The sequence below is a fragment of the Rhinatrema bivittatum genome, chromosome 11, assembly GCF_901001135.1.
Source record: "Rhinatrema bivittatum chromosome 11, aRhiBiv1.1, whole genome shotgun sequence".
In the NCBI taxonomy this organism is placed as follows: domain Eukaryota; kingdom Metazoa; phylum Chordata; class Amphibia; order Gymnophiona; family Rhinatrematidae; genus Rhinatrema; species Rhinatrema bivittatum.
Window position 1 is genome coordinate 75,977,246 of NC_042625.1, and position 26,372 is coordinate 76,003,617.

Here is a 26,372-nt window from a genome sequence, read left to right on the forward strand (position 1 = left end):
CCCAGTGTGTGTCAAGCAAGAGTCCCAGCCATAAACCGAGGGGGCATAGATTATTCTTAGAGTAACAGTGCTTTTCCCATTCTCAGAGGGGCACTTCAGGCATGTAGGGACTATGCAGGGGCCCTTAAGGGCCTATAAACTTCCTCTACATAGGCACCAGAGATTTCAGCCAAAGTAAGATGGCTGGGCTATCAAACTCCAGGCCATTAAGGGTTGGTCCTGCTTTTGACCCATCACAGGTGCAGATACATACGATAAGGCACATGGAAGAAAGCCGAGAGATACTAAGAAGGGGTTTTCTGGGTAACTCAAGGCCCAGAGTGCTGTTTCTTCTGATTAAGGAGCCTAAGTGCCATCTATCTGCTAAGTTAAACAAGACCTTCTTCAGTCAATCAAATAAATTACAGGTTTTTGAAAGTCATTTACCTATAATTATTACTAATTAAGAGCGGCATGTGTGTATATGTGTGTGTGTGTGTGTCAGCAACTCTCTAGCTTACAGCTGTCCCAGGGATGCTGTAGGGTAGGAGGGTTGCCAACCATTCCATGTCATAAGGAAAAAGCTGATCCAATCCGGGTTTGCCCCTCTGCATGCAAAAACTTCCTGTTGCTTGCTCGTTTTAAGTGGGATTAAAGAGGTAAATCCAGGCGCGGATTCCCATCCTGATGACAGCCCTAGTGCAGGGACCACAGTGTCCTCTTTCCCTGAAAGCAGCACCGGCTCAGGGTATGCCTGGTGGAATCTGAGTATTACCAAGTTAAATCCATGTCATGAGGAAACTATGAACCAGTCCTGGTTTTTCTTCTCCCTACATCCCTTTGTGATCTAGTTATGTGTCAAACTAAATTCAAACTGGTTCAGACTTGGGGGAGGCTGGCATGCATTAATCCCCATTTTGCTCAATGACTTACTGCACAGGAAAAATGGATTGAAAGGCATGGGATGTTTTCCTGCTCTATCTCATGTCCCTGGATAACCAGGTGACGTCATTGGATGATGGCTGGCTTGAAAGAGACGCTGCGGCCTCCAGAACCCTAAAATAACAAAAAATGTGTTATATAGCAGGGCTTTCTGGTTTTAGGTGTTTCTAATAATACGTCAGTGTTTGTTTGTTTGTTTGTTTTAATAACTGGTTTTAGAGTTGTTAGATACATAATCAGGCCGATGCAATATTTGTCGCGGGGAAAACAGGCGCTCATGATTGAGTGCCCGCTCTCCCAACAGGTGCCGATCGACTTCTCTGGGGCGCCCAATTTAATATTTAAATCAGCTGCCACAGTACAAAGGAGGTGCTAGGGGAAACTGTGCATCCCTAGCGCCTCCTCAGCAGCGGGCACCCAGGAGAGGTCGGTGTCCACAGCCATGGGATAGGGAAATGGATGCTCGTTAATTGAGCGTCCCTTTTCTTAACCTGACCGCCAACATTTAAGAACATAAGAACATAAGAAATTGCCATGCTGGGTCAGACCAAGGGTCCATCAAGCCCAGCATCCTGTTTCCAACAGAGGCCAAAACCAGGCCACAAGAACCTGGCAATTACCCAAACACTAAGAAGATCCCATACTACTGATGCAATCAATAGCAGTGGCTATTCCCTAAGGGGTAGATTTTAAAAAAGAGCGCGATCGCGTACTTTTGTTCACGCAGCAGGCGCAATCAAAAGTATGCTGGATTTTATAAGATACGCGCATAGCCGCGCGTATCTTATAAAATCCTGGATCGGCACACGCAAGGCTGCCGATTTTGGGCAGCCTGCGCGCGCCGAGCCGGGCAGCCTGCCTCCGTTCCCTCCGAGGCCGCTCCGAAATCGGAGCGGCCTCGGAGGGAACTTTCTTTCGCCCTCCCCTCCCCTTCCTCTCCCTTCCCCTACCTAACCCATCCCCCCGGCCCTATCTAAACCCCCCCCCCTTACGTTTATCCCTCGATTTACGCCTGCTAGAAGCAGACGTAAGTCTACACGCGCCAGCGTACTGCTGGCGCGCCGTCATCCGACCCAGGGGCTGGTCCGGAGGCCTCAACCATGCCCCCGGGCCGGCGCCACTCCCCCCGGTCCCGCCCCCGAAATGCTGCGTCCCGCCCCCGAAATGCCGCGTCATTCGGTCCCGCCCCTCGACACGCCCCCTTAAAAAAACCCCGGGACTTACGCGCGTCCCGGGGCTCTGCGCGCACCGGCAGCCTATGCAAAATAGGCGCACCGGCGCACGAGGGCCCTGCTCGCGTAAATCCGGGCAGATTTACGCGAGCAGGGCATTTAAAATCCGCCTGTAAGTAAAATTGATTAAAAGCCATTAATGGACTTCTCCTCCAAGAACTTATCCAAACCTTTTTTGAACCCAGCTACACTAACTGCACTAATCACATCCTCTGGCAACAAATTCCAGAGCTTTATTGTGCGTTGAGTGAAAAAGAATTTTCTCCGATTAGTCTTAAATGTGCTACTTGCTAACTTCATGGAATGTCCCCTAGTCCTTCTATTATTCGAAAGTGAAAATAACCGAGTCACATCTACTCGTTCAAGACCTCTCATGATCTTAAAGACCTCTATCATATCCCCCCTCAGCTGTCTCTTCTCCAAGCTGAACAGCCCTAACCTCTTCAGCCTTTCCTCATAGGGAAGCTGTTCCATCCCCTTTATCATTTTGGTTGCCCTTCTCTGAACCTTCTCCATCGCAACTATATCTTTTTTGAGATGTGGCTACCAGAATTGTACACAGTATTCAAGGTGTGGTCTCACCATGGAGCGATATAGAGGCATTATGACATTTTCCGTTCTATTAAGCATTCCCTTCCTAATAATTCCTAATATTCTATTTGCTTTTTTGACTGCTGCAGCACACTGAGCTGACGATTTTAAAGTATTATCCACTGATGCCTAGATCTTTTTCCTGGGTGGTAGCTCCTAATATGGAACCCAACATCGTGTAACTACAGCATGGGTTATTTTTCCCTATATGCAACACCTTGCACTTGTCCACATTAAATTTTATCTGCCATTTGGATGCCCAATCTTCAAGTCTTGCAAGGTCCTCCTGTAATGTATCACAGTCTGCTTGTGATTTAACTACTCTGAATAATTTTGTATCATCCGCAAATTTGATAACCTCACTAGTCGTATTCCTTTCCAGATCATTTATATATATATTGAAAAGCACCGATCCAAGTACAGATCCCTGAGGCACTCCACTGTTTACCCTTTTCCACTGAGAAAATTGACCATTTAATCCTACTCTCTGTTTCCTGTTTTTAACCAGTTTGTAATCCATGAAAGGACATTGCCTCCTATCCCATGACTTTTTAGTTTTCATAGAAGCCTCTCATGAGGAGGGACTTTGTCAAACGCCTTCTGAAAATTCAAATACACTACATCTACTGGTTCACCTTTATCCACATGTTTATTAACCCCTTCAAAAAAATGAAGCAGATTTGTTAGGCAAGAATTTCCTTGGGTAAATCCATGTTGACTGTGTTCCATTAAACCATGTCTTTCTATATGCTCTACGATTTTGATCTTGAGAATAGTTAACATAAGAAATTGCCATGCTGGGTCAGACCAAGGGTCCTTCAAGCCCAGCATCCTGTTTCCAACAGAGGCCAAAACCAGGCCACAAGAACCTGGCAATTACCCAAACACTAAGAAGATCCCATGCTACTGATGCAATTAATAGCAGTGGCTATTCCCTAAGTAAAATTGATTAATAGCCATTAATGGACTTCTCCTCCAAGAACTTATCCAAACCTTTTTTGAACCCAGCTACACTAACTGCACTAACCACATCCTCTGGCAACAAATTCCAGTTTCCACTATTTTTCCTGGCACTGAAGTCAGGCTCACTGGTCTATAGTTACCAGATCACCCCTGGAGCCTTTTTTAAATATTGGAGTTACATTGGCCACCCTCCAGTCTTCAGGTACAATGGATGATTTTAATGATAGGTTACAAATTGTAACTAATAGATCAGAAATTTCATTTTTGAGTTCCTTCAGAACCCTAGGATGCATACCATCCGGTCCAGGTGATTTGCTACTCTTTAGTTTGTCAATCTGGCCTACTACATCTTCCAGGTTCACAGTGATTTCGTTCAGTTCGTCTGACTCATTAGCCCTGAAAACCATCTCCGGAACTGGTATCTCCCTAACATCCTCATTAGTAAACATGGAGGCAAAGAATTCATTTAGTCTTTCTGCAATGACCTTATCTTCCCTAAGAGCCCCTTTAACCCCTCTGTCATCTAATGGTCCAACCAACTCACTCACAGGTTTCTTGCTTTGGATATATTTTAAAAAGTTTTTATTATGAGTTTTTGCCTCTATGGCCAATTTCATTTCAAATTCTCTCTTCGCCTGTCTTATCAATGTTTTACACTTAGCTTGACAATACTTATGTTTTATCCTATTTTCTTCAGATGGATCCTTCTTCCAATTTTTGAAGGATTTTTTTGGTTAAAATAGCCTCTTTCACCTCACCTTTTAACCATGACGGTAATCGTTTTGCCTTCCTTCCACCTTTCTTAATGCGTGAAATACATATGGACTGCGCCTCTAGGATTGTATTTTTAAACAATGTCCATGCCTGTTGAATACTTTTAACCTTTGCAGCTGCACCTTTCAGTTTTTTTTCTAACTATTTTCCTCATTTTTTATCACAGTTTCCCTTTTTAAAATTTAGTGTTAGAGCTGCAGATTTACTTATTGTCCCCCTTCCAGTTATTAGTTTAAATTTGATCATGTTATGATCACTGTTGCCAAGTGGCCCCACCACCGTTACTTCTCTCACCAAATCTTGCGTTCCACTAAGAATTAAATCTAAAATAGCTCCCTCTCTTGTTGGTTCCTGAACCAATTGCTCCATGAAGCAATCATTTATTACATCCAAGAACTTTATGTCTCTATCAAGTCCTGATGTTACATTTACCCAGTCAATGTAAAAATATTTATTTTTACATTTTTGTTTTTTAAAAGGTTGTCCTCACTTTTGTTCCTCCGACTTAATATCGCCTCCCCCACTCACCCCTGGAGGGCTGGGTTGTGGCACTCTCATGCACATTAGGAAACAGTGACCCCCCCAGGGGACTGTGCAGCCTCCCCACCCCCAGCCGCTGCCTATCTTCCCTTGTCGTAATAAGGGGGTGCCTCTCTAGAGCTCCCCTGTGAAACCGGGGCCACTGCAGGACCAGCTTGGCCTGTCCCTCTGGTCACCTTAGCAACGGCCTGACAAATGCCTCTTGTGCCTGCCCAGCTGTGTCTGTACAGGTCTGCCGTCACTGTCAGCTCCGTCGGGCTGAGGCTAAGTGAGATCCTCTGTGGATTAGATGACAGCGGCCTGCATGTCCTTTTGGTTCCAGACAACGCACCGGAACTGTAAGTGTGTGTGTGTGTGGGGGGGAATGTGAACTCCCTGGGTAGGCACTGCCGCAGGCAGAGAAGAGACTGACAGGGATGTGACAAACTGTCATGTTTTATGCCGTGTCCTAATCTCCAAACACAGAGACACCTTGCTCCTTCCCACATGCACAGTGCGCTATACAAAGCTTTCCTCCCTCCTCCTCCTCCTGTCTCACATACACGCTTAGAGCATACACAACTTGCCTCCCCCTCTCCTGTCACTCCTGCACACACACACACACACACAGTACGTACGCAGTTTCTCGCCTTCCCTTTTTCTCTCTTGTCACATACACAAACAGCATACAATATACACACAACTTCCTCCTCTCTCCTCCTATCACACACACATTCACACCTGTATTATACAACTTCCCTCCCTTTCTGCCTCTTCTCTTCCTTCTGTCTCTCTCTCTCACACATACAGGCCGATGCAATATCGTGCGCTCAGGCTAGTGCACAGGTTAACCCGTGGTTGGACGTGCGTTTTGCAGGCTCGTCCATAACCCCTGATTCAACAAGGGGATCAGTATGTCCAAAACGTGTGTCCAAACCAGTGCGTAGCTAGTAGCACTCATCACATGTAAATGCCATGTTGATGAGGTTATTAGCTATTATTACTCCCTTATGTAATAAATAAGCGTGTGCCCTACCTGCACATTTTAACAGAAAACACTGCTTTTCTGTGGTTCCTCTGACTTAATATTGTGGCAATATTAAGTCAGAGGAACCACAGAAAGCAGCAACGTGAAAAAAAAAAAAAAAGTCTTGCCAGCGGTCAAGTTAGGAAAACAGACAATTAACGAGCATCCATTTTCCTAACCCCTGGCTGTGCATAGGGCAGGAAAGCGGATGCTCGTAAAATTAACGGATGCTCGTAAAATTGAGCGTTCTCCTAACCCGCAGCAGCCACTTCTCCTGGGCACCCAATGCTAGGGACGCACAATTTCCCCTAGCGCCTCTTTTTTTTAATGCAGGGGCTCATCTGCCTACTGCATCGCGTGCCCGGGAGAGGAGGATGGGCGCGCGTTAGGAAAGTGGGCACGTAATCATGAGCGCCCGTTTTTCCACAGCAGATATTCCATTGGCTTGATAGTTTATACAAAGCTTCTCTCCCTTTTCCAACTCCTGTCCAAAATACACACTGCGTATACCCAAATGTCCTTCCTTCCTCCTGTATCTTGCTGACACACTCTCTCTCTCACACACACACACACACACACACACACACACATATATGCATAGTATACAGATTCCCTCTGGCCTTCCTCCTGTGGCACACGCAGAAATACAATGTATACACAGCTTCCCTCCCACCCTGTCCTCTTGTCTCACAGACGCACACAGGCCCGGATTTAGGCTTAGGCAACTATGGAGGGTGCCAGATTCTGAAGATGCCAAGTATCCAGGCCAAAGAGGAGCCTGCTGTGTCTCCTTGCTTTAGAGCTATATGCCAGCACACGGGCAACACAATGCCACTCTGCCTATGGGCGCCAACATCTTGAAATCTGGCCCTGCCTCGCAGAGGTCCAGGGAGGCCCAGGCTTCTTTCAGCTTTCCAACCCTTAATCAAAATAGCATTTAAAAAAAAATGATAACCTGTGAAATCAAAATAAGGCACCAAAACAAGCTTGGAAAGTCTCTTTTCAGCTAAATACTGCCCTTCCCCTATCCCGTCCCTTCTGAGTGGCCCTGCACACACACATAATGTGTACGCAGCTTTTTGCCTACGCTCTCTCTCTCTAGGCAGCATCCTTCCCTCTCCTCCTCCTCCTCATTCTAACATTTCCCTCCCCTTCCCTCTTTCCTTGTATTCAGGCCCCCACTCTAGCTTTTTCAGTCACATCGGATGTGGCTTTCTCACACTCGTTTACCACTTCTACACAAACAAACTCTAACAAACCTGCACAGGCACACTCTCCCCCCCCCCCCCCCCAATACACACACACTCCTTCCGCTCTCTCTCTCTCTCACACACACTTTTTCCTCGCAGCAGGGATCTCATGTAGTGCACAATCTGCCGAGATTACACTTAAACAGCCCCTCACCCGGCCTTCCTCGCGTCTCCCCCCTCCCCCTTTCTTTCTCCGGCGCTCTCTCCAGCACAGTCTCTCTCTCTCTCTCTCTCTCTCTCTCCCTCCCTCTCTCCCATGCACACGGACGTGCGCGCCGTATCACTCCGGAGTCGGTCCGATCGCCGTCCTCGAGCCAAGCGGCAGGAGGCTTCCGAGCCCGGGGCAGCCGGCAGTCCCGGGCGGGGAAAGTTTGGCCGGTGCTTCAGGACTGGGTGGGGGGAGAGAGCTGGCTCAGCCTCTGCCGGTGGATCGGTGCCGGGGGAGCGGCAGGAGGGGTGGGGGAACTTAGCTGCATCGGTTATTTCGGGCAGGAATAGGAGGCGCTACTGGCGGGCAGCTCTTCTTACCCTCCCCCGCCCGCCAAAAGGAAACTTTCCGGCGCCGCAGGTCGCCCCCCCCCCTGTCTCCCGGGCTGGGAGGATCGTTGCAGCCGCGGGACTTCTGAGGTGAGTGATCCGGGGAAGAGGGGGGGGGGGGGGGGCGGGGGTCACAAGGGGTAAAAAAAAAAAAGTGAGCGATCCCGGGGAGGGTGAAACTTTAGAAGGGACTGATCCTGAAGGAGCTTTACAAGGGGGCAAGAGGTGAGTGATCTGGGGGCGGGCGTTATAAAGGGGGCTGCTGTGAGAGGAAGAGAGGGATCGTGCAGAGATCGGGGAGCATCCTCTGTAAAGTGCAGAAAAGGGGGGGACGGGACTGGAGGGCGGAAGACTTGCACCCTTCAGCTTCCTCGTGTAGGAAGGAAGCTTTCCTCCCAGTGATTATTCAAATGTGTAGGCAGCCTGCATGAGCCGCAGCTGAGAGAGGTCCCTGCCCCTGGGAGCTGACGGAGGAGAGATTGTGTGTGAGATGGGGGCAGAAAGGATCTGCAGGGACGGGGTAACCAGGGGCTGGGATAAAAGGATGGTTTTGATTGCCACTTTCAGGGATGACAGCAGCTCCTGGGAGCGGGGGACTGGGAGCTCGGCGTCTCCTGCCGGATGAGAGGAGGCTGCGCGGGCGCCTCTGGCCGTCAGCTTAAGCGCCCAAGATCTCGGCCACACAGATTTCTTGGGAAAAAACCTTTTCTTCCAGATTACATTTTAAATAGGAGAAAACCCTCAGCCCATTCCGGCTGCCTCTCGGGCAGCCTCCCTTCTCTCCTACACCCTAACATCCTCTCCTCTCCTCTCTCCCTCTGTCATTCATCATTTCCCCTTCGCTGGCTCCTATTTTTCTGTATCTCTGGTTTGCCCTTTTCTTTCTCTCTGACTCTCTGTCTCTCTCCCCCGTTTGCTCCCGAGTCAGGGGGCTTTATCTTGGGGGGGGGGGGGGGTATTCCTGAGGCTCTGAAACACCCCCTGTTTGTGGGTTTACAGAGAGTCAGGTACGGGTGATCCATTGCAGGGACGCAGAGGGGAAGGGGTTATCCGGGCAAGCAGGAAAGGAACAGGAATCCTGCAGCGATAAGAGCCACTTAAGCACCGTTTCATGCTCTGCGGACGCCTTATCTCCTGGCCGGGAATACTCGGCTTTCTCCCTGCAGCCAGAGAAGATCATTTTGCTAATGACTCCAGCTCCCGGGGAGGGGGGAGGCCACAGTCAGATGCCTCCTTGGCCTTAAACGGAAAACTCTTTTGTATTGCTGACAGAGCCTCAGCTCAGATCACCGCCTGGGGGCAGGAATTCTTACCTTCAGCGCTGTCGCCTGCCAGAAAATGTTCAGTGATCTTTAGCCCTCACGTCCCCCCCCCCAAGAAAAAGAAACGGTCTCGGGAGTTCCCCGACACTCTCTTATCACCAGAAGGCTTGCACTCCCTTTCTTCTTGATTTGTGGAGCACTCTCGGTCGCTTCTTGGGGCCTTTCCGCCTGCGGGGTGGCGAGGCAGTCTTATCAGCCTAAGAGTGCCTGAGCCTTGGCAGAAGGGGTCTGTGCCCGGGGAGTCTCGGGCGAGCAGGACCGGCTTCAGGGTTGGGCCAGGGCAGAGTTTCAGGGCGCCTGGACCCCAGTGTGTCCAGGATCAGTTTCCTCCCATCCTGCTGCAGGAGGGCGAGGCACAGCTCCCCTCCCCGGGCAGAAAACCAAAACCACCCGCAGCCCTCATCGGACCGATTTCCCATGTGAAGGCCAGATTCTCCCGGAGCCCTTTACAGGGGACCCTGTTCCCTTCTTTGTGTGTGTGGTGTGTGGTGTGTGGTGTGTGTGTGTCTTTCCGGAGAGGTTTTTGTTTGAGGTGGGGGCTGTATTTAAGGGCAGCCACCCCATCCACCCCCACGAATGCCCTGACCCTCCCCCAGCATTAAGGGCCAGGCTGCAAGGCTGAGTGTGAAGTGTTATTTTTAACAGCACACGATGGTTCTCTCTCTCTCTGTCTGTCTCTTCCCTTTTCTCTCGCTCTTTTTAGAGGGAAGCCATGGGATAATGACTCTCGGTTTCTCGATGTGGATGCTCCACATCAAATGTTTTCCAGACAGTCTTCAGCTGAGGCCGATCCTCACCACAGAGAGCCTTGAAGCGCTTCTCTGATGATATAAATACGACTTTCCGTTATCTGCTCGGTTGCTTGGTTAAAATATCTTTTTTTTTGTTTTACATCTCGGGCCCCTGCAGAGAGAAGAGAGAACAGGAAGCTCGGCGTGTGCGCTTTCTGCAGCTGGAGGCAGATGTGGGCTGATTCTCCGAGCAGAGCCGCCTCCCAGCTTCTCCTCTGCTTTCCCTGTGCACTGAAGGAGTGGGCAAAAATCCCATCACCAGGCCTGGGATAAAGGCTCCCCGAAAAGCCGAAACTTGTCTAACATCCGCATTCAAAATCTCTCTGAAAATAATCATTCATCTCACTTCACTGCTTTCCCCCCTGCCTCGCTCGCCTCCACAGTGACCTTGCCTCCCCCCCCTGACCTTCACAGGCACCCCCCCCCCCTCTTAATGATCAGAACCCATCTATTGTATAACTACTTACAATGAGAACAATCTCACTCACTAGGTCCAGAGAGGGATGAATTTGACTCGTTCCAGGAAGCCATCATGAACATTACCTCCTTTATTCGCCAATACCTGTCTCTCATCAGGGATTCACTGTGCCAGTGTGCGCAGCTTCCAGTATTCACCCTGTCTCCAGCATTCTCCCCCCCCCCCCCCCCCCCCCCATGTAAGTCCTGTGTCTGCCAGGCTGATTTCTGCCTGACCGCTGGGAGTTGCCAGAGCCAGTGTCCTGGCCTCTTTTGGACCCTTCCCCCAATGAGGAGGGAGATATTCGGAGCAGGTGGCTGACATCCATATCACTGTCGCCCCGCTGAGATAGAATTGCCAGGGCAAAACTGCGCTATTCCAAAGGTTCTGCTTCATTTGGCACCATAAATTGTATGGAAGGTAGAAGGGGGATTTTGTATAGCACAGTCCCAGCTGGGAAGCTGCTGCTATGCAGGACAAGAATGAAGCCCGTTTCATTAGTGCTTTTCCACCATTCGTTTCCAGGCATCTTTAAGTTTGAAAACCTTTTCCAGCACAGATGACCTCCCCAGAGCATTGCCTTGGTGACTGAAGCTTTCATCTCACTGAATGCAGCACATTCCCCAGAGCTGCTCTCCATGCGCATGGCTCTGTGGTTGGAGCAGAAAGCTCAGGGTATGCAGAGACCTAGGTTCCGATCCTACCACCATGTCTCAGGAAGAGCCCCAGGATGCAGCAGATCATGGCTCTAAGCCCAGCACAGGCCTGCAACCTTACTCATTCTTCAGTAAACTGCAAATCTTATTTTATGAAGGGACTTGGCCTTCCCAGAGAGATGCAACTTTTCAATAGAAAAAAAAAAAAGGTTTTAACAGAAGTGGTTTGAAAGGACTCCAGCTGGCACGAATTGTCTGCAGGAAGGTTCCGGCTGAATACATTAATGGCTGCATAGTAGCCAAGGTGAGAGGAGAGCTCTCAGCTCTGGTCCTGGAGGGGGCTCTCTCAACAGGTATCCACAATGAATCTTCAAGAGATATATTTGCAAATAGTTGCACTACCAGGCAACTTAATTTGCATATTCTGGTTACTCTGCAACTCCTTTCTTCTTGCCCCCACCCCTCTCCCTAAAATCATAGAATATGCTAAAATAAAGCAGAGCTGCTTGAGGACTAGCAGGACCACAGTACTTGTCACATCATGGTCAGCCATTCCCAAACATGGGAGGCCAACCTCACTGTATTTACCGTATCATGGTCGGCCATTCCTTGCCATTTGGCAGCCACAATCACTGTATCCTCAGGCCACTGTCAGCCGTTTCCAGCCCCAGACACCACCGACACACCAGGATCAGTTCTGGCAGAAGATCTTGCCAGAGCTATGGTAAATGGATCCAGGTCCATGTGGATGCCATTAGAGGAGAGGGAGAAGATGCTCCATCACCATGACAACACGTTTAAATGCCTCTTGGGGACCCATTTCCTAAGCTTTTGTCCCATAGACCTAGAATAGGGAAAAAGCCTTAATAAATCAGGCCCTTAATATTATGATACAGCAATTGCCCTGCATCCAAACCCTTTCTTTTATCTGCAGCCTTCTCAGAGCTGCCTGTTGGCTGACAAATTTGTATGGGATGTTATCGGCGATTTCCCTACAGGCGGCCTAGCATTATCCGCAGGCTTTCTCCTCACTCTGGGACACAGTTCTCTGTCTAATCTATCTACTGATAGCAGCTTTGCTGGGTTGTTTTTTTTATATATCCTTACATGCCGACTCCTGGGATCATTTTCCATCTCCATAAAAACCAGAAATGGCAGGTGTGCTGTCCCAAGAGCTGAACAAGAACATATTGGATATGTGGCCCCTGGTGTTCATAGTGCTATATGGGGCTCCTCTGCCGGCATTACAGACCCCCAGTGACCAGATGCCCCCCCCCACCCCCCACCATAAGATCTGGTGCAGTTTGGACTACACGTCGGATGGGTTTTGTTGAGGCTGGAGAAAAAGGAAGGTAAATGCCATCAGCAGCCCGGGATTCGTAGTTCTGCATCTCCTGTCCCTCAGACAGGGCCACGACCTGCCTCTGGGTATGGGCTTGCAAGGACCAGGGTGTGATGTGAATGTGCAAGTTGCTATGGGGGGTCATCTGATAACCCCCAATGCGAGGGGAAGCCAGTGCTGGGAGCCCGTCCTATCGCACCTCTGGGCACTGTGGACTTTGTACTTTTGTTCTAGGTTTATCTTCCGGAGAACATGGGAACACAATAGGTTTTCCCTTCCTAAAATCTGCACCCCCTCCTTGCTATGCACAGGGGGTGAGCCTTTTTCGATGAAGAGGAGGCTCTGCAATGAGGGGGTGATGAGATCATGGGGGTGAAAGGGGGTAGACTCAGGAGTAATCTTAGGAAATATTTCTTTACAGAGAGGGTGGTGGATGTGTGGAACGGCCTCCCGGTGGATGTGGTGGAGACGAAACAGCATCTGAATTCATGAAAGCAGGGGATAAATACAGGGCATCTCTGAGGGAGTGATTGGAATTATAATGCTAAATTAATTGGATGGATGGGCAGACTGGATGGGCCGTGCCGTCTTTTTCTGCCGTCACGTTTCAATGTTGTTTCTAGCAGCACATTCAGGAGGCTTCCTGCTTGCACATCTCGTTAAGCACTGGCCAGTAGCAGGTCAGCAATTCCACGCTGGCTGGCTGACAATGCAACGATGCGGCCGCTGAGCTTCAGCACTTATATTCCAAGGGCAGCACTATGGCTAGCGCTTCTCTTAGGCACAGCAGGGAGCCTTTTTCTCAAAACTCCTCCCCAGAGCCCCCAACTACATCTCCAAGCCATGGGGGTCACTTTGAGCCTGTTCTGCTTGTTTTTTTGTTTTTTTGTTTAAGTCCCATCTCTCTGAGATTTTCTTCTCCTGCTGCTGGCATCGATTGAAACAAAACAATAAATCCCCAGACACTTAGGAGATGGCAGTTTAATGACCACGGCCGGCTTAGATGTTCTTCCCTTTAGCTAGGGGCTCACTGGCAGATCCATGAGCCAAAGAGCTTGGCTAGGTGAGATCCGTCCTGCCAGTTAAATGATAGCAAAGTGCCCAAGTGTGCAAGCAGCTCTCACTTGCTTTCCCCTTTAGCAATTACACTGGGTCAGTAAGTCTGGGGTTTGTTTTTTTTTAACATGTTATTAAGCTTTTCAAATATAGAACAGGATGAGACAGTGCTATGGTAAGGGATTCATTTCTTAACCAGTGCCTCTTCTTCCATTGTGTTTTTTGGGGGATGCCACAGATACAAGCGTCACCTCGGAGAAGAGAGCTGCTGTCACCTTTCTAGCCTTTTCATGTCCGAAAGATGGAGAAGAAAAGACTCTAGCCTGCACTGGACGGAGAGGACAGGAGGGTGCAGAAGAGAAAGGGGGAGGCTGGCTCCCCCACAGCTGGCCACATCTGGACCGTCCCCCATCCCGCCACTCCCTGCTTGGTTGTGAATGTGGCTACTGCCAGGCCCCCTCACTGCCAGGCCCAAACACGCCGAAGCCTCGCCAAAGGCAGAAATAAACACCAGGAATAGAGCAATTAGCCCCCGTGTCAGGGGAGATGGGAGATGCAAGCACTGATACTGTAATCAGAATCATCAGTAATTATGGGTCTGAACAGGGAACTGAGAACCGTTTTATGTTTACAGTGACCTAATAAGCCGGGGATGTTATAGCGAGGCGTCCCTGCACATTATGACTGGACATCCATGGGGACTTAATAAGCCGGGGTTGCTATAGGGAGGTGTAACTGAATATACTTTCTGGAGGGCTTCCATTGACCTTCCCTTTTGTTGTGTCTGCAATGGAAAGCCTGCAGGAGCTCCGACAGCCCCTGCTGCAGAAGGAGTGGGGCAGGGCCCCCCTGGGGGTCCGGGACGGGGAGCAGGACAAAGCCGGCTTCTTCTCCTGGAAGTCCTTCCCCCAGGTCTCGTTCGCCCAGCCCGAGCTGACCCAGCAGCTGCTGGACGTGGGCACCCTGCAGAGGACCGTGGAGCCCTACTGCACCCCGGACCTGACGCTGTACCCGGACCTGGCGCTGTGGAGATCCGGGGAGCCTCCGGCCTGGAGGAGGAGAGACTGCATCGAGACAGCGTTTGTGGGCACGGGCAGCGAGCTGAAGGAAGGCAGCGACGGGGGGGGACGCCGGCAAGAAGCTGATGGCCGAGAAGGACATCCACACGGTGTCCTACGACGTGGGGGACGCGGACATGCCGGAGCTTGAGGTAGGGCATCTTCTTCTTACCATTTATCAGCGTTTACGGGATGCGCGTTACGACAGCGTGGAGAAATCCTCATCACCGAGAAGCCGGGAGCTGAACAGAAGAGTTTAGTCTGGAGGGCATTTACAGGGCAATATTCAAATCTTTTTATGTGCCACTGAAAGTTTCCCATATGCCCTCTCACTGCGGTGACAAGGACCCATGCTGTGAACAGCACCGGCACTTCTAACCACAGCCAAAAAAAAAGGGATGGGATTGGATTGCGGAAGGGAACGGACCCACGGGGGCTTTCATTCTGAAAGTCCTGCACAGGCTTTATGCGTGTACACTTAACGCCTACTCCAGATGGAAATGTGTGCGCGGACTAAGTACTGCTGTGCGCTGCCGGCCCAGTTTCCAAAGGGAAAATCGTCCTGTTTACGGCAGGAGGAAAATCAAATATGCTGTAATTTTCTCTTTAAAAAATGTGGGGCCGGCCCAGTGGTGCAGACGGTTAAGGCCTGTGCATGCATTGGCATGCAGACGTTCCCCCGTTCAAAGCACAGGTCAGGCCTTCCACTCCCTGGCTCAGCCAGCGCCAAGGATGCTGCAGAGGCCCCAGGGGAGCCATGGTCGCTGCTTAAGGGTGACACCTAGTGGCCAGATTCAGGGCCCATGACTGCAGGAGCCCTGGCACACAGCCCCTGGCCCAGGGCTGGCGCTGCAATGACCGGACTAAGCACAAGTTGGGGGGGAGGGTACAGAATCGAGAAATAAAGGCTCACGGTGCTAGATCCAGGGCCCCAGTTCTGATAGATCTGAGAGTGCAAAAGAGGAAACTGACAGCTAAAAATAACTGGGATCTCCAAAAACCCACCCCATGTGAGAACAGAGTCCAACTTCAGGCAACGGCCTACGTACTAAGCATTTTCTCAATGACAAAAAAATGGGAGAAAGTGTGTGGTAGTACAGGCCCCTACGTTGGGCTGGAAGGGAACCCCCTTTTATGAACAAGGTCTCTGAGCCGACCCTTGGTTAAGCTGAGCTCTCTCTGTAGGAAGAGGGCAGGAGTCCCTACAATTACCCCCATGGCAGAAACAGGAGGACACCAACCCTCGCTTCATGCAGTACAGAAAATGCCTGTTCATGTTTAGCACTCATTACAGAGGGATGATAGGAGTCTTGACTCCTCGTTTTTCCATACGCTGGATTGCAGAAAATGATCTGTATGGGCCGCATAACCATCCTTAGCTGCAGCACCTCTACCGCTCCCCTAGTGAGTTTGCCAAAGGTGCTGAAACTTGCCCCATGCATTCTTCTGGACAAGAAGAGGGGAGGGTCTCACTAGAAAATGACACTATGGTCCCCTTAAATAGCAATCCACCTGGTGGCAGCCTGCTGTCCAGCCACTACTTCTCCTGCCCTAAACATGACAGTGATTCTAAAGCAAAACAGCTCCCAATCAGGTAAGGGCAGGCTAAACTGGTGCTGCTTTCATCCCGTTCCCCGATCCTCCATTGCACAGATGGGTTGTAGCTCCAGCATGCAATGGGGTAAAACCAGGATTGGCTGCTCCTGTCCCTTCGGTAACTCCACGTCTCCTGCCTTTCAGGACTCATCCAGTGACAGCGACAGTGAGGAGGGTGCGTTTTCCCTGGTGCTCCCGCAGGACTATCTGGGGCTGTCCGTCTTCTCCATGCTGTGCTGTTTTTGGCCTGTAGGCATCGCTGCCTTTTACATGTCGCAGAAGGTAAGGCTGAGGAGGAGCTGGAGGTGGTAGGTGCCGGAAGAGGTTTGCACGAGTATTGCAACACAAAGACAATCCAGGGAGCTGAAACGTCTCCTTCCCTCTTCTCCCTTCTGGTCCATGCCATCTAGCCTACAGAACTCCCTCCCTGTACACCTCAAAGGTGATCTCTATATCCTGTAGACACTACATGGTGAAACTGGATTCTGCAGCTCAGGCTTGGTTGTTCCTGCTCTCAAAGCCATGAGAAGCTGCGATGGGCTTCAGCCATCAGATTTGGCAGGCAGTAACTCGGTGCATGGAACAGGGCTCCAGCCAGCTGTGCAGGAATTCAGGCATCACCAAAAGATTTTGCTGCTACAAAGCAATGTGGCATGAGCGCTATGATGCATGTAAGGCGGAGGTCTCAGCTGAGTGTGGGAGAAGGGGTCATGCATGTGTTACTCTGCATGCTTACTGTGCCGTAGCTGCCTTATCTTCCGCAGTCTGGCTGGCCATACAGGAATTGAGGCTTGCCATACTGGGTCAGACCAAAGGTCCATCAAGCCCAGAATCCTGTTTCCAACAGTGGCCAAGCCAAGTCAGAAGTACCTGGCAGGATCCCAAGGGGTAGATAAGATCCCAAGCTGTTTATCTGTGGAGTTCCTCAAGTCCACCTTAATAATGGTTAATGGACTTTTCTTCCAAGAACTTGTCCAATCCTTTTTTAAACTTAGCTATGCTAACAGATTTTACCACATCCTCCGCCAATTAATTTCAGATTTTAATTATGCTTTGAGTAAAAAAATATTTTCTCCTATTTGTTTTAATTGTACTACTTAGTAATGATATTGCATGTCCCTTCGTCTTTATACTTTCTGAAAGAGTAAACAACCAATTTGTGTTTATCCATTCCATTCCACTCATTATTTTATAGACCTCTATCATATCTCCCCTTTCTGAAAGAGTAAAAAACCAATTTGTGTTTATCCATTCCACTCATTATTTTATAGACCTCTATCATATCTCCCCTTTCTGAAAGAGTAAAAAACCAATTTGTGTTTATCCATTCCACTCATTATTTTATAGACCTCTATCATATCCCCCCTCAGCCGTCTCTTCTCCAAGCTGAAGAGTCCTAACCTCTTTAGCCTTTCTTCATAGGGGAATTGTTCCATCCTTTTTGGCATTTTGGTCACCCTTCTCTGTACTTTTCCTAATTCTGCTATATCTTTCTTGAGATACAGTGGCCAGAATTGCACACAACGCTCAAAATGTGACCACGTCATGGAGCGATGCAGAGGCATTGTGATATTCTCTGTTTTATTCTCCTCTCCTTTCCTAATAATCCCTAGCATGCTGTTTACTTTCTTGGCTGCTGCTGCTGCACACTGAGCAGAACATTTCAACGTATTATTCATGACAACGCCTAGATCGTTTTCCTGAGTAGTGATTCTTAATGTGAAATCTTGCAATGCATAACTATAACTTAGATTTCTCTTCCCTAAATGCATCACTTTGCATTTGCCCACATTAAATGTCGTCTGCCATTTGCATGCCCAATCTCCCACTCTTGCAATGTCCTCTTGCAATTTCTCACAGTCGTCTTGTAATTTAACAAATTTGAGTAATTTTGTGTCATCTTCAAATTTGATCACATCACTCATTCCCATTTCCAGGTCAATTATAAATATATTAAAAAGCATCGGTCCCAGTTCAGATCCCTGGGGTTACTCCACTATTCATCTTTCTCCATTGAGAAAATTAACCATTTAGCTCTATCTGTTTTCTATCTTTTAACTGTTCCCAATCCACAGTAGGACATTGCCTCCTAGTACATGACTTTTTAATTTCCTCAGACATCTCTCATGAGGGACCTTGTCAAATGCCTTCTGAAAATCCAGATACACTGTATCAACTGAATCACCTTTATTCATGTTTATTTATGCTTTAAATAAAATGTAGCAGATTGGTGAGGCTTTGCCCCATTGAATTATGACTATCCATATGCTCAGTAATTTCTTTTCTTTATATAGTTATTACCATTGTGCTGTCACTGATGTTAGGCTCATTGGTCTATAGTTTCTGGATCACCCTGGAATCCTTTTTAAAAAGTGGTGTTACACTGACAGCCCTCCAATCTTCAGGTACAATAGAAAATTCTAACATAGTTTACAAATTACTCATAGTATGTCTGAAATTTCATTTTTCAGTTCTTTCAACACTCTGGAATGTATACCATCTGGTCCAGGTGATTTGCTACTCTTTAGTTTGTCAATTTGCCCTCTTACATCTTTCAGGTTCACTGAGATTTGTTTCAGTTCCTCTGGATCATCACCTTTAAATAATATTTCTGGCAAATAATTCATTTAGTCTTTCTGCTATAGCCTTGTTTATCCTAAGTGCCCATTTTACCCCTTGATCATCTAATGGTCCAACTAACTCCCCTGCAGGCTTTTTGTTTCAAATGTACCTCAAAAAGATTTTATTATGAGTTTTTGCTTCTATGCCAAGCATCTTTTAAAATTCTCTTTTTGCCTTTCTTATCAATGCTTTGTATCTAACTTGCCAGTGCTTATACTGTTTCCTGTTTGCTCACACCTGCAGCGATCACAATGCCACAGGCACCTCACGTATACATAGGGTTGCTCCATTGCAGGTGGGAAAATATAGCTCCTGCTTTTCTTAGGTAAATCAGAACAACATCTCCATTCATGTCATAGGACAACATTACAACTGAATCAGCCTCTGTGCATTGACCTGGGTGAGATGGAAACCCTGCAAACACAGGGTGAGTTCCAGCAGGGTAGAGTTGGTCTTCCCTTCTCCTCCCCCTCCCTCCCTATAAAAGCTGCTCTGATCTCTTCTAAAGGTGAAAGGATTTAGTTCTTTTCCTCTCTGGATGCACAAAGCCTTTCTAAATGTCACTGCTTTCTGCTTTCAGGCTCCCGTCCCCACCCACTGTGTATTGTGACGCTTCAGCCCACGCTGGCTGTACACGTTATTCTGAGAATATTGAAAAGCAAGATGGGAAGGGTGCAGTCCCAGTGCTGCTGCAAGGATATTAGGCACCCTAGGTGAATTTTCAGCCTTGCACCCCCTTCCCCATTAACTTTCAGGTTCATAGGCTAACTTTCCCCACCCCTAAGATTTTGACAATTAAACTCGATCATCATGATGACCCCATCTCCAGTATCCCTCCCAGAACAATCTTGTAAAAACACATAATTAGGCATGAGTAGGTAATTTTTTTAAAGCCATTTAAGAACATAAGATTTGCCAAACTGGGTCAGACCAAAGGTCCATCAAGCCCAGTATACTGTTTCCCACAGTGGCCAATCCAGGTCACAAGTTCCTGGCAGGAACCCAAGGGGTAGGTAGATTTCATATTGCTTAAGAACATAAGAAAATGCCATACTGGGTCAGACCTAGGGTCCATCAAGCCCAGCATCCTGTTTCCAACAGTGGCCAATCCAAGCCATAAGAACCTGGCAAGTACCCAAAAACTAAGTCTATTCCATGTTACCATTGCTAATGGCAGTGGCTATACTACATCTACCGGTTCACCTTTATCCACATTTGTTTTCACCCTCAAAAAATGTAGCACATTGGTGAGGCAAGACTTTCCTAGGTAAATACTAACTTACTCAGGTAAAAGGACATTTTGAAACTTGCCCACCCTAAAAGCAAAAAAAAAAAAGCATGCATGGTCCTAACCTGAGACACAAAGCTGAGCAGGAACTAGAGTCGCTGTCCTTTTGATACTGGACTGTAGTGTAGGGTCTACAGCCCTTTTGCTTATAGGACAGAATGTTCCACCCAGAACTAAAGGAACTTATGTTCCAGGACACACACATATGTGTAGAAAAACGTTATCAGAGGAAACATAGACAAAAGACAGACACATACACTTTGGAAAGTAGGCTAAAATGCAAGGTCAAAGTTCCTATAAAGGGATTTAACAAACTGTGTACCTATATCAGCAAATCATCCAACTAGGGTTTAAGTAGTTTTGTTGCTTATAAAAATGAATAATTTGTTTTCACTTTGGCCATGCTTCCTTTTTCAACACTATTAATGATCTATGGCACAACAAGTTTGTTTAGTGAAGAAAACACTTTCTACAGAGCAACAAACAATCCAGAGATGTTTCCTCTTTGCAAGAGTAGTAAAACAGCACAGCTTTTATTAACGAGGAAAAACAGAGTATAAGTAGCCTGGAAAGCAAGAGGAGCCGATGTAATAAGCTGTTTGTTAAAACTCTGCACTGAAAGTTGGTGCACAGTTTCTTAATGCCCATGCTAAAACTATTTTAACTCCTGATGCAGTAAGCTAATGGTATGTTAATGCATCAGGAGTTTAAAAAGCACACAGACCCAAAAAATATGCATAAGGAAAGGCTTAGCACGAAAAACATGATCTATGCAAATAAATCACAATTTATGCACAGAAAATATGGTTTATGGGCATAAATCCTGGGTACGAGTTCTGGAACTTGAACTCAATCTTCTGCCCATAGACCCACACTAGCAGCGGAAACTTTAATCCACCTCTGACCAGGAGTTATGTTTCTAGCACTAAGAAACCACGAGGTCACCCAGTGCACTTCTCTGCACTGGGGGGGTGATAGCCAAGGCCTCGTTACCATTAGATTTGCATGAGAGGGCGCCAACCTGTATGCACACTGTTGTACGCGAGCCTCCTTGCTGCTTTGGGAGTTAAGTTTCTGCACAAAAAAATGTACACACAGCTGCAAGTTAAACTGTGTGCGCTGCTGACCACATCTTATTGCATCAGCCTCAGCAATAGGATTCAAGTAAATACACAGAGCAGTACAGAAACCCTAGTGGTTCAAACCGGTTCTGTGCTAGCTAAACCCAATGCAGTCCAGCAGGGTGGTATAAAATGCCTTGCCCGCAAACACATCGGAAAAGCAGTGGCGTAATCTGTCTGTCTGTCCATTCGAGTTACCAAAGCTTGCAGTCAGGTTCAAACTTTGTGTGAAGGCCAACCCTGGCCCTGGAGTTTACTGTATTGGACTTCAGCAGAATTCAAAGTTTCGCCCAAAGTCAGTTATTGACGCCTTTCCCTCCCTGTGTCTTGTTAAAGACCAAAGTGAAAAGTTGAAAAGGATTATAAAACCCTTGCACAAGCATGATTTTAACTACCTTGAATTTTTATTTTTTTTTTTTTTGTACAAGGCAATTCTGGTCACCCCCCCATCTCAAAAAAAAGATATAATGGACATAGAAAAAGGTACAGAGAAGGGTGACAAAAATGATAAAGGGGAAGGCACAGCTCCCTTATGGAGAAAGGCTGAACATGTTAGGGTTCCTCAGCTGGTAGAAGAGACAGAAGGGATATGATTGAGATTTATAGATCATGACGGGAACGGGATAGGCAAGCAGGGAACGGTTATTTACCCTTTCAAACAACACTAGGACTGGGGCACGCCATGGATTGAAAACCAATGGGAGGAAGCATTTTTTTCACCCAGCGCACAAACAAGCTGTGGGATCTGTTGCCACAGGACGTGGGGTCAAGACAACTCACATAGTGGGGGTTCAAAAGAGGACACTACAAGTTTCAGAAGGAAACGTCCATTAACAGACTTGGGAAAGCCAGCGCTTATCCCTGGGAGTGTGATAGAGGAAACAGATCAAGTATTGGGGATGTGCCGGGTACTTATGACCCAGATGGGCCCTATGGGAGACAGAATGACGGGCTCGATGGACCTGGGTCTGACCCAGCAGGGCACTTCTTATGTTCTTGATTAGAAATTAAGGGGGTTGGGGGGGGGGGAGGGGCACTGAATTGATTTCACTGCAATAAATGATAGAGCTTGGTGGTCAGCAGGCTGTCTCTATAGAGCCCTTTAACCTTCCTCCTGCCTTAATCTGAATCCCTCTTTGTCCCCCCTTGGCTGAATTTTCTGCTCTGCCTTCCATTACTTTAACTGAATTCTGCCTTTTTTTTTTTTTCCAGACCAATAAGGCATCAGCCAAAGGAGATTACCGGGCAGCCGGTTCTGCCTCCCGCCACACGTTCTTCCTAGCTGTGCTCTCCATCGTCTTGGGCATCTGCACCTACGTCGGAGCCACTGTAGCCCTCATCGCTTACCTCTCCAACAAGGCTCCCACTTAGCCTTGCCTCTGGTGGGAGGGGCCTTCTCCCAGGCAGTGACAGAAGCTGGGAGGGCCTGGGCACCCTCCTTGTCCCTTCTCCAGCCAATGGACGCCTGCTGCCTTCACTCCTTCAACTGCTCGCTCTGCTTAATGGGGACTATACCTGGCCCTTGCGAACGGGGGACACACCGATCACTCTACTTAGTGGGGGCGATAGCCGGCTCTGCCTAATGCGGACACTCTTTAGTGTGCAGGTGTGTGCTGTTTAATCAGGACACTACGTTCTTATCCTATGCTATCGCAGGATGGGGGTGATCCCAGAAAAAGCGAGAGGGGAGTGTGGGGGGGAATAAGAACTGGCTCTCAGCTGGATGAGCCAGATTCAGGAAGTGGCATTGTCACAGGGCCAGGAAAGGTCCCTTCGGCTCCAGGTCACAAAAAAAAAAAATAATAATAATCCAGGGAAAAATAAACCAAACTCTGGGTTCCGTATTAGGACTCACCACCCAGGAAAAGGATCTTGGAGTCATTCTGAACAATATGTTGAGATCCTCAGCTCAGTGTGCAGCAATAGTAAAAAATAAAAAAAAAAAGCAAATAAAATGTTAGGAATGATTTGGAAATAAATGGAGAATAAACCCGAGAATATCATTTTGCTTCTGTATAGATCTCTGGTGCAACTGCACCTTGAGTACCATGTGTAGTTCTGGTTGCTCCATCTCAAGAAAGACATAGCAGAACTAGAAAAGGTACATACAGGGACATTAAAAATGTTGAAGGGGACTAGGGTTAGGGCTCTTCCGCTTGGAGACGAGATGACAGACGGTATATAATACAGGTTTACATAATCACAAGTGGGGTGGAACTGGTAAATAGGGAACAGTTATGAACCCCTTCAAATAGTACAAGGATTAGGGGACCATCCATGAAACATTTAAAACAAATCGGAGAAAATTCTTTTTCACTCAACGCACAATTAAGCTCTGGAATGCGTTGCCGGAGGATGTGGTAAAAGCTGTTAGCATAGCTGGGTTTAAAAATGTTTGGACAAGTTCCTGAAAGATATATTTGTTGAAAACCACTGCTTATCCCTGGGACACAGCAACAAGAAACTGGATCTACTCGTTGGGATCTGCTGGGTACTTTCTAATGACCCGGACTGGTCACTGTTGGAGACAGGCTGCTGGGTTTCATGGACCTTTGATCTGACCTAGCATAGCACATCTTCTGTTCTTAAAATAACATCATCACTCAGCAAAACAAACTGGTGCATAAGCAGCATGTAAATGCCCTCTTTATTAAAATAAACATTTCAGTGGACTCCCGTAAATTCTAGGGAGTATTAGGTGAATGATGTAAAGCAGATTCAGAGGGCTTTCTACCTATGATACACACTGAATCAGAGACTGTATGGCACCAGTGTGCGCACCCTATGGTTAGGTACCCTCTCAGTTATTGTTGAGTGTGATGGCTGGGGAAGCTTAGGCTGTGTTCCCTCAGACAGTAGTCTTTCACCATATTATCCGTATGGCTGACCATCCATGCAGCCAGAAGGTCCTGGTGATATGCAGAACGAACTGACCTTGAGTGGAGTGGTAGTTTCCTGGTTAGAGCAGCAGGCTGCAAACCAAGGAAGCCAGGGTTCAAAGCTCACCCCTGCTGCCCCTTATGACCTTGGGCAAGACACTGCACCCTCCACTGCCTCAGATACAAACTCAGATTGCAAGTCCTCTTGGGCAGGAAGATACCTATGGCACCTGAATACAATATGCTTTAAAGTGGCTGACCAGTCATGAAAGGCAGAATATAAATAAAACATTAATAATGTTTCAAACGATCCCAAAGGCTGGCAGAAATGTGTGCATGAAGGGGCTCACGTATGTGCATGTATGCATGCAGGACGTAGACTAATGCTGTGGGGGACATTGAGCCACGGAGTTTCTGAAATGCTTAGATCTCAGAATTTACAACCAATGTTCCCTCAAAGCTTTGTGCAACTTATTAAAATCCAAATTCAAATGTGTGCGCTAGGCGCCAGTATAATGCAAATAATATTGGGACTTCTTGTGCACGCTATGTTTTTCTGCGTGTGCGCGGTTCACGACCTGGTGCATGTGCACAAGTGCACAACTTGGAGGAATCAATATTTACAAGTCAGCTCATTAGATAACTAGATCTTTTCACGCTTATCTTGGCTTATTAGAGTTTTACTGGAGCAGGAAATAGTTCACAAGAGTTACAAATTACATTAGACAGTCTGACATATAGAAACAGTTCTATGTTCAGAAGTCTTTAAAACGCCTTGGGGGCTGATGCAATACAGTGGGCTCAGCCGAGCGTCCTGTTTATCCCGCAGTTGGATGCGGGTTGTGTAGGCGCGGGCACAGCCTCTTATGCTATAAGGGGATTAGCACCTCCACAAATGCACGTGAATGAGGCTATTAGTTATTCACTCTCAATGCAAAAAAAAAAAAAAATGCATGTCCAATATGCATATTTTTGCACTCAGAAATTAACGCCTGCCCGGAGCAGGCGTTAATTTCTGAGCATCCCAAAAAGTTGTACAGAAAAGCAGAAAATACTGCTTTTCTGTACATCCTCCGACTTAATATCATGGCGATATTAAGTGAGAGGAACAAAAGATTTAAAAAAAAACAAACAATTTTTTTTTAAAGGTACTGGCGGTCAGGTCCGGGAAACGGACTCAGTTAACCAGCGTCCGTGTCCCGAACGCAAGGCTGTGCGCTGATTAGGAAAACGGATGCCGATAGATTTTCTAAACCGGCGGACAGCCGCAGACAGCCGACCACTCGCGGGTGCCAGTTGTCAAGGAGGCACTAGGGGCGCGCAATCGACTCTAGCGCCTCCCTGACAACGTGACCCTTAATTTAAATACTGCATGGCACCCCCAGGAGAGGTGCCTGGGGGCGCGTTAGGAAAGTGGGCACTGCTTTCGACGCTTTTTTTTCTTATTTTTGCGCATCGGCCCCCTTATGTCAACTTAATCTTAACTTGCACTTTACAGATACGTTGGTCTCCGAATACCCAGCACAGAAGATTAAGCTAGCCTGGTCTTGCAGGAGAGTGTAAATGTCTTAGCAGCCTCGCCTATAACTGCCCTTGGTTGTCTGGTCCATGTTTCCAGCGCGGTCTCTCTCAGAGAGCGCGGAGGTGGAGGGTCCTGGCAATCAAATGTAAGGTATTGGGGGGAGGAGGGTGGGGGCACCGCGATAACATAAATGCTTTCAGCCGGGTGAGAGGGAAGGGAGGGGGCAGCCTGATTTTAGAATAAGTGGGGGGGGGGGCATTCTTTGTAATATTTTAAGGAGTTGGGGAGGTGAGGAGCATGGCCTATGGCCTTTACAAGATATTTTTTTTTTGGGGGGGGGGGGGGAAGGGAGGGGACGGCCCACTGGCCCAGGGACTTGCTTGCTGTATTTCATTTCTGACAGCGCTGCTTTGCAAGATATCTTTAAAGATAATCTGGTTAAGTTGCAAGTTATCTGGCCACACAAGGACAGATAATAATAGACCGAGCCAGCTATTTTCAACTCTAGCTGGTTATGATTTTTTTTGTTATTAAGCTTGTATATGCAGGGGGATGTTTATCGAGTTTAATATACGGGAAAAGTTATCTGGTTAACGTTAGCTGGATAACTTGTCAACTAAACGGCCTATTGAATATTGGCCTCCATATTTTTTGATTCATTACAGCACCCGACTCCCTTAATATTGATTTGGGCTACCTCCCACAGTATGGCCTGCGTTTTATGTACCAGCCTAGTGTAGGTGGACGCCCATGACGTGCACATGTATGACTTGAGGAAGCGTGCACAGAGTATATACAAAATTGTTGTGTGGTGTGAGGATGAAGTCATAGCGATTACCCAGCCTGTG

General features: G+C 47.8%; 1 protein-coding gene across 1 annotated transcript; it reads left to right on the forward strand.

Annotated features, from left to right (window-relative positions):
• The first annotated feature begins 7,379 nt into the window (after positions 1 to 7,379).
• Positions 7,380 to 23,799, forward strand: TMEM91 (transmembrane protein 91). Its single transcript, XM_029571304.1, is given in 5 exon segments — positions 7,380 to 7,904; positions 13,677 to 14,557; positions 14,559 to 14,648; positions 16,237 to 16,374; positions 22,336 to 23,799. Coding segments are annotated over 4 exon segments (717 nt in total). The 5' UTR covers positions 7,380 to 7,904; positions 13,677 to 14,227; the 3' UTR covers positions 22,495 to 23,799.
• The last annotated feature ends 2,573 nt before the right edge of the window (positions 23,800 to 26,372 follow it).